The following is an 11,187-nucleotide window of genomic DNA, read 5'->3' on the forward strand; positions in this document are numbered from 1 at the left end:
CCACGTTCGGTGGGTCTCCAAGCTCTAACTCMTCACCGCCAACGTTTATCTATATGTCTCCGTATCTATCAGTGCACCTCTCTCAGCCCGCGGGTACTTTCCCATCGTCCTGATGTTTGTTTCGTCGTTGCCGTTATTACCTTAACAGGTACTAATAATAGCTTGATAGTATTTTCGATCTGGTTTCTGCACTACTTCCGATCATGCTACTCTTCCTCTCATTCAACCGTTCTGCCTTCCTTTACTGAGCGTCATGGGACGACCCTCGCCTATCAGTTCATACCACCTGGGAGAATGGCCCTAAATCGCCGCGACATCATTCTTTTTAGCACTGGTGGCTTTATTGCATGGGGCTTGGTTGTTCGCTGGCTTCCAATTTTGCGATATCTCGGATATGCCCTCGTATTGGGTGTTGTGCTCTCGTGTACCGCGTTGCTGGCGGTGGTGTTTCTCACGATTCGGCCCTTAGATAGCGCAAAACCTCCTAGACCTAGCAGCCTTCCCCTCGCATTTCTCTCCCCGAGGCACTGGCTCAGAGAAGTGGAAGGAATCCGCGCGCGCTCGACGTACCGCGCAGATTCTCTCTACCCGCACTCGTTCATTGTATCGGAGAGCATTGATGAACTCTTGTCTCTCGTGACACGGGACTTTATCGCATCTTGGTATCAGCATATAAGCCCGAATCCGGCTTTTGTTAATGAAGTGGATAGAGTCATTCGAGCCGCTATCGGAAATTTATGTAATCGATTGCTTGCAGAGGATCTGATCTCGCTGGTCGTGTCGCGTATCTTTCCGATTTTGACCGCTCATCTGAAGGAATTCGACGTTGCAGAGAGATCTGTGCGGGGACGGAATTTGACGCGAAATGTGACCGAATCCGAGGAACTGGACCTCGCCATCGCTAAGAAGTATCGTGATGGTCGTCTTCATCCCGCCGCGGCGCTCTCTGTGTCCGATCAGAAACTTGTGGAGCAGGAGTATCTACGGAAGATTACATTGGGGTTACTACCAAAGCTGTTTCCGGAGCACGTCTTGAACAGCCGTATTGTAACCGTTCTGATCCGTGAGATATTAGCTTGCGCTGTTCTCTTTCCTCTAGTATCGGTCCTATCGGACCCAGATACATGGAATCAATTGGTTGAAGCTTACGGAAGAACAACTATCCAAGATCGAAAAACGGTCCAGAAGATACGGGCGGCTCTCGACGAACATGCTTCGCCCGCCCCGAAGTCCAAACGTGGTCACCCATTTCCCAAACTCGCACCGAACGATTCAGAAAGGGCTTTTGAGCGGTTTGTCCGAGCCATTCGGCGTTGCAACAATTTATCCGATGCCAGGCGTTTCAGAGCGCTGGTCGCAAGTCAACTGAAACGGGAATCTATGGTGGAAGGTCAGGATCCGGTTTACCTCCGGCGTCTGGAAACAGGCAAAAGAGTTTTGGACCAAAAGGTTGCTAAACTATCGGCACCGGGAGGAAGCAGTACGCCGTATGCAAACGCTGTTGAGTCTCATTTTCGTCGTAATAGCTCTTCGGGCAAACCCGAGGCGTCCTTGGTCGATGTGATGCATGATGCATCCGGTCTCTCCTACTTCATGGAGTTTATGGATCGGCAGAAGCTCATGTCACTTGTTCAATTCTGGATCGTCGTTGACGGATTTCGCAACCCGCTTGAAGATGATTTTGGTGATGAGACATCGCCAAGCTCCACAACCTGGACCACAGCGGATCGGAATGATATGGCTCTCATTAGTGAAACCTACCTGTCGAAGCCTGAACTCAAAGTCAGTGAGGAAGCACGTCGAACTGTCAAGGCTTTTCTGAGTGCAGGCAAACGGGCTACACCAGAACAGTACCGTAAAGCACGGACGGTCATTCTAAGCACCCAGTCCGCGGTCCTGGAAGAGCTACAAAGTGTGTACTACCCCAAATTCAAACAATCCGATCTGTACTATAAATACCTCGCATCAGATGAAGTTTCCGTTGCCGGATCTCATGCGTCGCCTACACAAGTCGAGTCGCCTGTCAGACGGCCTCTGCCTCCCTTAATGGCTCGTACCGCCTCACATCCTGGGCAAAAGCCGAAGGATCTGCGGAGAGCCGTGGCCTCCTCTAGTGACGTCCGGAGTATGGGCAGGCTCTTTGATGATGAAGAGGAGACGAGACGGTCCATTGATTCCGAGCGGTCGGCGCCATTGTTCGATGATGACTACGATACAGACCCTCTCGCAGCTTCTACAAACAGTCTTGGCTCCGACTCTCAAAGTGGCTTCAATGACGCTACCCAAAACCAGGCAATCAAGTCAATGGAGGCTGCTTTGAACGACATCATCACGAATGACCGCGGAAATGCCAATTTAGGAGATGTGAAGGATATCGATTCTGGATCGGCCGGATCGTTTAGCGTTGATCAAGGTATCAAATCTCCACGCAGTACAGGGGACTTGGGACGATTAGACAATCGTACGGACGACAGTAAAGCCAAACCGAGCATCGCTTCGCTTGGGCTTGTCGACCAGTCATCTCGAATTGGCGTTTTCGATGATGAACTCTTCCCGGATCAGCAAAAGTTTTTGGAGGATGAATATGACGAGCCTCCTGAGACAGATGACAAGGACCCTGCGGACGAAGTTCAAGAGGCCGTTCCAGGAGATCTCGGTCTGACCGAGGCAATCGAGGCGCTTAGCGCTGACATTGAGAAGCTCGCTGCTCAAGACGCGGTGATAGATGCTCTGACCCGGAAAGCCGACCTCACGAACAATACTGCGGAGTTAAGGATCCTGCGAAAGTCTAAGGCTAGCATTCAGCGTGAGATTCACCGCAAGGAGATGCAGCGACAACAATATATCATTCAGGAAAGTGACAATAGCTTATATGGCCGCTCGACCGTCCGAATCCAGTCCATTGTAGTGGGCAAAGAGGAAGACGGCAGAGAGTATGCGATGTGTATGTCTATCCTTCCAGTATCCTGCTTTGCCCATTATTTGCTGTAGTAGCTAACTCAAATCTTTCAGACGTCATTGAAGTGCAAAGAAACGCCGGCGAGCAGATGCCAGCTGCATCTTGGGCCGTTGCTCGCAGGTATAGTGAGTTTCATGAGCTGCATCAAAGGCTACGGATGAGATACCCATCTGTTCGTCATTTGGAGTTTCCTCGACGTCGCATGGTAATGAAACTTCAAAAAGAGTTTCTGCAGAAGCGTCGATTGGCATTAGAGGCTTACCTACGGAACTTGTTGCTGCTTCCCGAGGTGTGCCGGAGCCGGGACTTGCGAGCTTTCCTGTCACAGCGAGCCATCATTCCTCGCGACGAGACGCCACGCGACGGGGAGACCAAGGATCTAGTGACCCGTATCTACAACTCGGTCGCTGACGGGATGGATGATTTCCTCGGCAATTTCGGTGTACTGGACCAACTATCAGCGGCCGGCCAGAATCTCATATCTGCGGCCACGAATCATCAAACCACTCTTGTGCCCAATTCAGGGCTAGCTACCGAGGATGCAGTCACGGCAGCTGAAGCCGAAGCCGAATTAAACGCATTTGAAGACCGCGAGCTGGAGCCATTCATCAAGCCTATTTGTGATCTGTTCCTGGAAGCATTTGAGCTGAATAGAGGCAACAACTGGCTGCGTGGCCGTGCAGTCGTGGTTGTACTCCATCAACTGCTGGGTGGGACGATCGAACGTAAGGTTCGTGAAGGTGCTCGGTCTTTGGTTCAGGATGAATCCCTCCTCCGCTATCTTGGCATGGCCAAGGAGTCTATGTGGCCTGGAGGTGTCTTGCGCGAGAACAAGGTCCGCACGGCATCGGAGCGACTCAAGAGTCGGACGGAAGCTAGCCTGGTGCTGGCGACTCTGATCCCCGATGTGGCAGGCAATGTCGTCGGGCGAGCCAATGCTCAAGGAGCAGCTCGCAGGATCTTTGCAACTCTAAACAACCAGCGGTTGAATTCGCATTTGATATTTACCATTCTAGACGAAGTGGTATTGGTATTGTTTGGAGGCGCGAAGTAATTTTTTCGTCCTCTCTCCCTCTCTCTCTTTTTCTCCCTTTGCCCATGTATCGTACATATGAGACGCTTCATGATGAGATCATTCTTCAATGACACGAGGCGAACAGAGCTATGATCTACGCATCGCATACGACTTTCTAATGAAAGGATGAGAAATTTTTGTGTACATTTTTAGCTAGTCACCTGAAGAAATCAGACGCACTCGAATCATGCGATGTCGCTTCACCCATAGATGATGCTTCCTACATGGCAAAAGTAATGACTAATGAGCTCTTCACCGCCAAGCTCCTCTCAGGCTGAGTGATCGAAGGACTGGCAAAAATGTCGTTCTCTTTTTGGCAAAGCCTACAGGCAGATCAAGATTCGGCGTTTCTAAAGCAGCTTCAAAGTGGAGCTTCATTAACCCGACGCTGCACATCAAGACTTTGGATGCTGATACCAAAATCTCCAAAAGCTTCGCGCCGCACTCAATTCTGCGCTCGTGTGTATTCAGAGACAAGTCTGACGATTGATGTGTAGTATAAGCGACTTCCTTTAAGAGGTCTTCATTAATGGTTAATAAATGAGTGAATAAGCTCCTGGTTTGATACATGACACATGTAGCAGAGACATGATACGATGTTTCACCTCCAGCGAGCAGGTCGGACCCGTCACAGACGCATACACCCACATACACCGAGACACACCAGCATTTGCTAAGAAGCGGTGGGGTAGTGACATGCAAATGGTGAAGAAAAGAAAACGAGATTGGAGCACAGCAGATCCATAATATCGAATTACAAAGCAGATGTAAACACCGGCCATCTTTGCTTCTACATCTTGAACCCGCCCATGAAAAGACATGCAGGGAAGCGAGACGCGAGATAGAGGTGCTTTGGCCATTGACGAATGGATAGGAGAAGGGATCGAAAGCAGAGAAGAGAGGGAAGATATCTAGACCTCGCCATTATGATGGCTAGGATGCATAAGGTATCTATGCCTCATCCTTCTTCTTCTTGGACTTCTTGCTGGGTGCTGCGGGTGGGCCGTTCTTGGTCTGATGGACGACGAGGCGTGTCCAGCACTCCTCCTTGTCCCACTCGAAGCCAGCGAGGTAGGGCTTATCCAGTTCATCATCGGCCTAGAAAGAAAGGTCAGTAGTGAAATGACATGAAGAGCGATGGAAAAGCGAGCAGAGAAGCGTGCCTTCTTCTTGAATTGCTTGTAGATTGCGTCCAGCGCATCCTTGATTGTGACACCCTTGAGGTTACGAGCAGTGACTGACAGACCCAATGGCCATACCAGGTCAATCTTCTTGACCGGTGGGGTCACCAGGTACATCTTGAGAATGTCCTTGTCGTCGATGGTGTTTGGAGATGTGTTGAGCTTCCTGTACCGCATGCATGAGCTTGATATGACCCGAGCCCCGATACCGCAGGCGGAGTCAAGCTTACCATCCAGTCTTTTGTGTCTCGATGGGCAATGACAACTCAATCTTTTGTGCCTCTACGCTCGAGAGTAATAAGCTTACTGCAGACACTCATTGGTGCAAGCAAAGCACGGCTAACTTGGATACACAAGTAACACGTCAGAATAGAGACTTACCAAGATCTTTGATGTTCCAGACACCTTCTGATTGGGATGTAGTGCGCTTGTGAGACTTCTTTTCTGCCTTATCAGGGGCCTTTTCGTCCTTGGGCGATATTGACAAGCCGGCGATGGCAGAGTCGACCTTGGTGAGTTCGGCAGACATGGTTGCAACTGATGGCCCTGGGGATCAGAGAAGCAAAGAGACGAGTATATTGGAACTGAGAATGGTTCTAAGACAGGACCAACCCTCCTGGATTAGCTTCTTGCCCACCTGACCACGGTATAGACTGCAAGGATATTGCAACGACGATGAAAGGACGGTTGATGGAGAGGAAGAGAGAGATGGACAGCTGATAGGACGAGAAGGGGAGAAATGCAGGAACGAAGAAAGCTTACCAGACTGTTGGACAAATTGACGATGGTTACGGATGGAATCCAAAGAGAGTCAATGGATGGAAAGGGAGAGAAGGGGAAGAAGAGGAAGAGAGAGAAGGGGGGAGGCGAGGAAAAGGATGGGAAGATGGGCGAGAGGGGGAAGAGGCAGGTGACCTTGAATCCTTGAGGGGAGCTGAGTGGTTCTACCAAAGGAGGAATGAGGAGATCGAATCATGGATACCTTAATGAGCTCAGCATCATAGGATGTGCCGGTAGATGGTTTGTACCTCCCCTGTACCTTTCCCACGGAATGGCCTGTACGACTCTACCAAGAAGGTACTTATCTGACTTCCCTACGTACCTATCTTAGGTACATCTACATCCTCTGGTCATCAAGAGTTTGAACAGTGCCTAGTAAGTACATTCTCCCGTCGTTGAGAATTAATTGATGATGAAGAAGAAGAATAACAAGAAAAAGAAGAAAAGGATGGTGATGGTGATGATGGTGGTGGTGGTGGACCCACTGTTTGAAAACATACCATGCGTGCATTTTGAGTTGAGTCAATGATCCTTTTGCTGGAGCGGGGTCGAAGCCTCTAGATCGAGTCTACTTGCCTAGGGACATAGCTAGCTAAAGGGGACAGGCAAATCTTTCTGCTTCCAGAAAGGTATCGCATGATGCGATTCGAATGTTGGTTGGCCGATTGCATTCTCGCTATTACTGCGATATGATTTCATCATATCCTTAAGGCACCACATCAGTTTACCTCGCAATATACATCGTAGAACTGACTAAGGAGGAAGGGGAAATGACGGAACAAGGATCGTATGGACGTGATAGCTACCAATGTATAGATGCATATGCATCTAGTGTCTTTAGTCCGTGTCGTGTACCTATCCATCCATCAGTTGATCATTAATATTGATATTTTCAATATCTAAATAGGCGAGATACTTTCTTCTGGAGAAAATCGTGATCTGATACTCAATAATCCAATGCCTCCATCTCCTCATTATTGCAAGTATGATAGCTTCCCCGGGAGAACCGGATCACACGCGAGCCTGACATTTCTAAGAGCTCTGGTGGGCTGGACCCACTATCTACTCTTACGTTGACTGCTAACTCTAAGGCTGCACCCCGCATTCCCGCGCTCCACTTGGCGTATGAGTATGACCTTACCAAAGTACTCCGTTGTCCCACCTACGTGGACCTCTAGGGGTCAGTAGTTATTATGTAGCGAGAAAAGTTATTGGATGAACATCGAGCTATGATTGTAGGAGAAGTGTATCTGTTGAGTCTTGACGACACCGCTCAAAAATAGGCTTAGACTTAGGATCCTGAAAGAACGACCAATCGAAGGCTCATCCGGGGACAGAATGACCTCACGTGCGGCTGTCGAAGCTCAAATCCACCACTCAACAGCCATTGCAATGTCTCCTTACCTCGTATGAGAGTTGCATGTTTCCATGGGTCTAAAGCCTCGTTCCCATTTGAACATCAATGGCTACAGAGGGTCAGGTATTTGGGGATAGTTATAACCAAGATGGACAAGACAGCAAATACTCACGTGATGATCTACACCCAGTCTCCTGATCACGCATCTTTATCATGGTCTGATGATAACTACCTCTAATGAAATTAACGAGCACATTGGGTCAGCTAACAGTTCTCCACTAACTCTTAGGAAAGCCCATCTACCATGATTAGTGACTTTAGTGTTGAGGGTGGGTCTCAGTTTTGAGTATGGCCCAGGGTGGTGTGATACCTGTAATAATGCAATGTACACATCCGACTTGGTGGAAGATGGAGTTTCTAAGACCTAGTGTTTCAGACGTTCTCTTACCTTCTCTCTAATAATATTGCGGTGGCAATGGAGGGCGCATTATCACTGTAAAGCCCGAAAGTTACTTTCAAAACATATGCTACCACTCTAAGGTAGGTACATATCACTTATCAAGGTACAGGAGCCCAGTAATAACTCGTTGGCTATGCTCACAAGGAGCGGGGTTCATAGTAGGTAGTCTCTCCCCATCATCAAACGACCCAAAACTGCAGGAGACGAGGCCAAGTGGTCGCAATTATCTACGACCTTTTACGGTTTGGTTTTTTCCCTTCGACTCAAAAAGTCTAAAACAACAATTTCCAACCATCATTTAGAGCGATGTCCATCATCTAAATTTGATGTTTATTCAAATCAGAGTTTGCGTGTCCCACAGCAAAGGATGAACAACAATGCTCGCCTGAATCTACCTTCGAAGCACCAGCAGAGAATGCAGGGGCTCTCTCTCACCACATGCTTTCCATCCGGAGAAATGCTCTGAAAAAGCCATAACATACCACAGAAAAGAAAAAGGAGGAAAGGGTCAATTGAAGAACATTTGACGATTACCTAGTACAAACCGCAGCTCTGCAAACTCGACGACTCCGCAATKGTGAAACCTCTTCCTTGACACTGTCTGAAAACGACTCTTTGTCATCGAGTCACCTCTGAGACGACAGCACTCCTATTCTTATTGATACAGTATGTCATCACTCAAACCAGTCTGCCTTTTTAACGAGCTTCTAACTTCTAACGCTACTTAGGGTCACGTAGTTCTCACGGACCGCTCATCGAGTTGGAGAGCCAAGACTGTGGGGAAGTCTACAGGGAGCTTGGGCTCTCCCCGCAAAATCTGCCGCCTGAGGCCGCCATCATCCATGGCCAAGATAGATAGATACCTCCGTTGAAGCTATTATCCACGATTGATTCTTCCAAAGCGAATTGTATCCAACTTTCTGTCAGCCTGCGCTCCCCTCCCTATAATCGAGTGTGAGTAATTGCTTTTGCCCGGACTTATCAGAAGCAAAGAGCAAAACTGAGGAGGGAGCATTGCACTTAGGATATTACTCACCAGTCCCATTCATCTGCTGCCCTTTTCGGCCCCAACAGCGCCCTCGTCTGGAAATCTCGACGTCGCAGCGACCACCAATTCAGACTTACACAATTGAGGAAGTTGGACAGTAATCCTTCAAGGCTAAATGCGAAACGCAGCCTTCAGGTTGGGTTTCAACGTAACAGGAGGGCTAGGCCACAGGCATCGACTTCCACCTGTTCTGTTACGATCGTAATTGCTGTCTTAACAACTGCGACACTACAATTCTACAACCCTCATCCGGTCAAAAGGGTATTAGTGCTCAAAATTATCATAGTGATATTCTAAGTAGCGTGGTTTCCTTTCTTCTTCGTTGTAGATTTACGTCGGAACCCTCTTTTTCGACAACAGAAGACTCCAATCTTGCTGCAAGTTGATCTACCCTCCTCAGTCATTCCGAGATAGTAGAAAAGGAAATGCCATCCCAGAAGAAAAAGCAATGACGAATCGCTCATATGATACATGGGGAAACGCACGAATAAAACAGAGACAAAAAGAACATCCAGAGAATTCAGGCCTCAGATCGAAACGCCTAAAGGCTGCCACCAGAGCGGATCATCATACATCAAGGGCTCATGGTTGGCTGTTTACTCATGATAAAGATGGGCCCGGCTGTCCCCTCCAAGATTATCACCATCGAACACGCCAGTTTTGTCTCCCCTCTACCTCTTCCGCGTACCAGGTCTTGGCTTCACTTCCTCTGGCGCTACTGGATGGAGCATCACCTTGTTGGGAAGTTGTGGCGTGTTCGCTGAATATCCTTTACTCCAATCGTAGCTGACAGCATATGCAAAGATGTTGCCATTGCGGTTGAAGGCGGTGCTGGAGATCGTTCCTCCCACAGAAGGATATCCTTTTAAACGATGCTTGGCATCCTTGTCCCAGAAATGGAAGGTACCATCACTGCCTGCGGTGCTGAAGGTACCGTGGACCGGATGGAAGGAAATGGCATTCACAGAGTAAATGTTGTTGATATCTCGTTGGTTTGGAGGGGTTTCCCGATGACACTTGAAGCTGAAGTTGGAACTAGAGTCCTTGTCCTCAACATATTGAATGGCACAACGTCCTTCGATACTACCAACAGCGAAACCAGTGGCATCCGTAAAGCAGCTGACTACCCGTGTCTGCCACTTCAGTGGTGACTGCATGGTCTTATAGAACTTGGTGGGATTGTCAAGATTGATGATGTTAATGTATCGGTCTGCCGTTCCCACCACTAGCAGCTTGTTCTTGACATCCATGGTGTAGACGCGCTCCTGACACTCCACCGTCGCAATAGGGGTGGATTGCCGCAGGTCCCAGTATTTGACGGTCTTGTCCCATGAACCAGTCACAAGAAGAGAAGAGTTTCCAGCCGGGTTGGGAATCATATGACAGCACCGGATAGGAGCATCGTGGGCAGCGACTTGGACAGGGGTAGTAGCGTTGGCTGCGAGGTCCAGCATGCGTGCAGCTTTGTCGGCGCCGGCTCCGACAACTTTCGTTCCATCCTGGCCAAAGCACAAAGATTAGCAGGTCAGAAAAAGAACACATGACGAGAAGTAGAAACCTTACCGGTGACCAGCAACAATTTAAGACAGGAGCTTCATGCTCGAAAAGTGCTTTCCCCTCACTTTGACCTTGTTCGTTGATCTCGTAGATGCGGACCTTCTTGTCCCACGAAGCTACCGCGAGATGTTCGCTTGCCGGAGAAAATCGAAGATCAGAGATGCCATCTTCGGGCGGCGAGTTGAGCGCTACATCCTTGGAGATATCGCCTGTGGTGTTTGTTTGACCAGCTGTTGTCGACGTAGCGCCGACGTTCCCGAAGAGCGACATTCGAACGGGAGAGCCTTTTCTCTTCTGTTTTCTTCGGTCGTGGCTTGCGCGGTATGAGGTGAACTGACTGAATGAACCAAGACTATGAGGCACACGAAGGATAAGAATGAAAGTGATCTAGACTTCCGGTGCAACAGCTTCCTGGTATAGTTAAAACAGACAACCAGGGCCGAAATAGGAGGAAAAGCAGCGTATGAGACAAGTCCTGACGCGGTGTACACGAATCAAGAGCAAGTACCTTCAGTTTGGGACCTGAGACTTAAGGCACTGCCGAGAAGTAGGGAAAATCCTCAGGCACCACACATACCGCCTTCCTAAATATTAAAAAACGCCCTAAGTTCGAGCCAGTGCAGTCAAACGTCGTTTATCAAATATTTAGCGACACAATATCTTTTCTGACGGGACAAAAAGGGGCAATGATAGGGCAAGTCGATACTACCTTGCAGACTGTGATTTTATATAATCCCAAGGACAGTCGCGGTAGGTAGATGCCATGGAAG

At 48.8% G+C, this 11,187-nt stretch overlaps 3 protein-coding genes across 3 annotated transcripts; 1 reads left to right on the top strand and 2 right to left on the bottom strand.

Moving 5' to 3' along the window:
* Positions 1–294: 294 nt before the first annotated feature.
* Positions 295–4,013, top strand: rgsC (putative intermediate filament protein (Mdm1); the record flags this gene model as incomplete). Its single annotated transcript, XM_043298927.1, has 2 exons — positions 295–2,944; positions 3,013–4,013. The coding sequence occupies 2 exons, from the start codon at positions 295–297 to the stop codon at positions 4,011–4,013; spliced, it is 3,651 nt and encodes a 1,216-aa protein (XP_043154862.1).
* Positions 4,014–4,985: 972 nt separating this feature from the next.
* Asppvi_002952 (uncharacterized protein) lies at positions 4,986–5,744 on the bottom strand (the record flags this gene model as incomplete). Its single annotated transcript, XM_043298928.1, has 4 exons — positions 4,986–5,132; positions 5,198–5,381; positions 5,446–5,497; positions 5,597–5,744. The coding sequence occupies 4 exons, from the start codon at positions 5,742–5,744 to the stop codon at positions 4,986–4,988; spliced, it is 531 nt and encodes a 176-aa protein (XP_043154863.1).
* A 3,787-nt stretch (positions 5,745–9,531) lies between these two features.
* Positions 9,532–10,687, bottom strand: sonA (putative nuclear pore complex protein (SonA); the record flags this gene model as incomplete). Its single annotated transcript, XM_043298929.1, has 2 exons — positions 9,532–10,359; positions 10,424–10,687. 2 exons carry the CDS (start codon positions 10,685–10,687, stop codon positions 9,532–9,534), a joined length of 1,092 nt encoding a protein of 363 aa, XP_043154864.1.
* Between the last annotated feature and the right edge of the window lie 500 nt (positions 10,688–11,187).

Source organism: Aspergillus pseudoviridinutans (assembly GCF_018340605.1).
Source record: "Aspergillus pseudoviridinutans IFM 55266 DNA, scaffold_2, whole genome shotgun sequence".
NCBI lineage: Eukaryota > Fungi > Ascomycota > Eurotiomycetes > Eurotiales > Aspergillaceae > Aspergillus > Aspergillus pseudoviridinutans.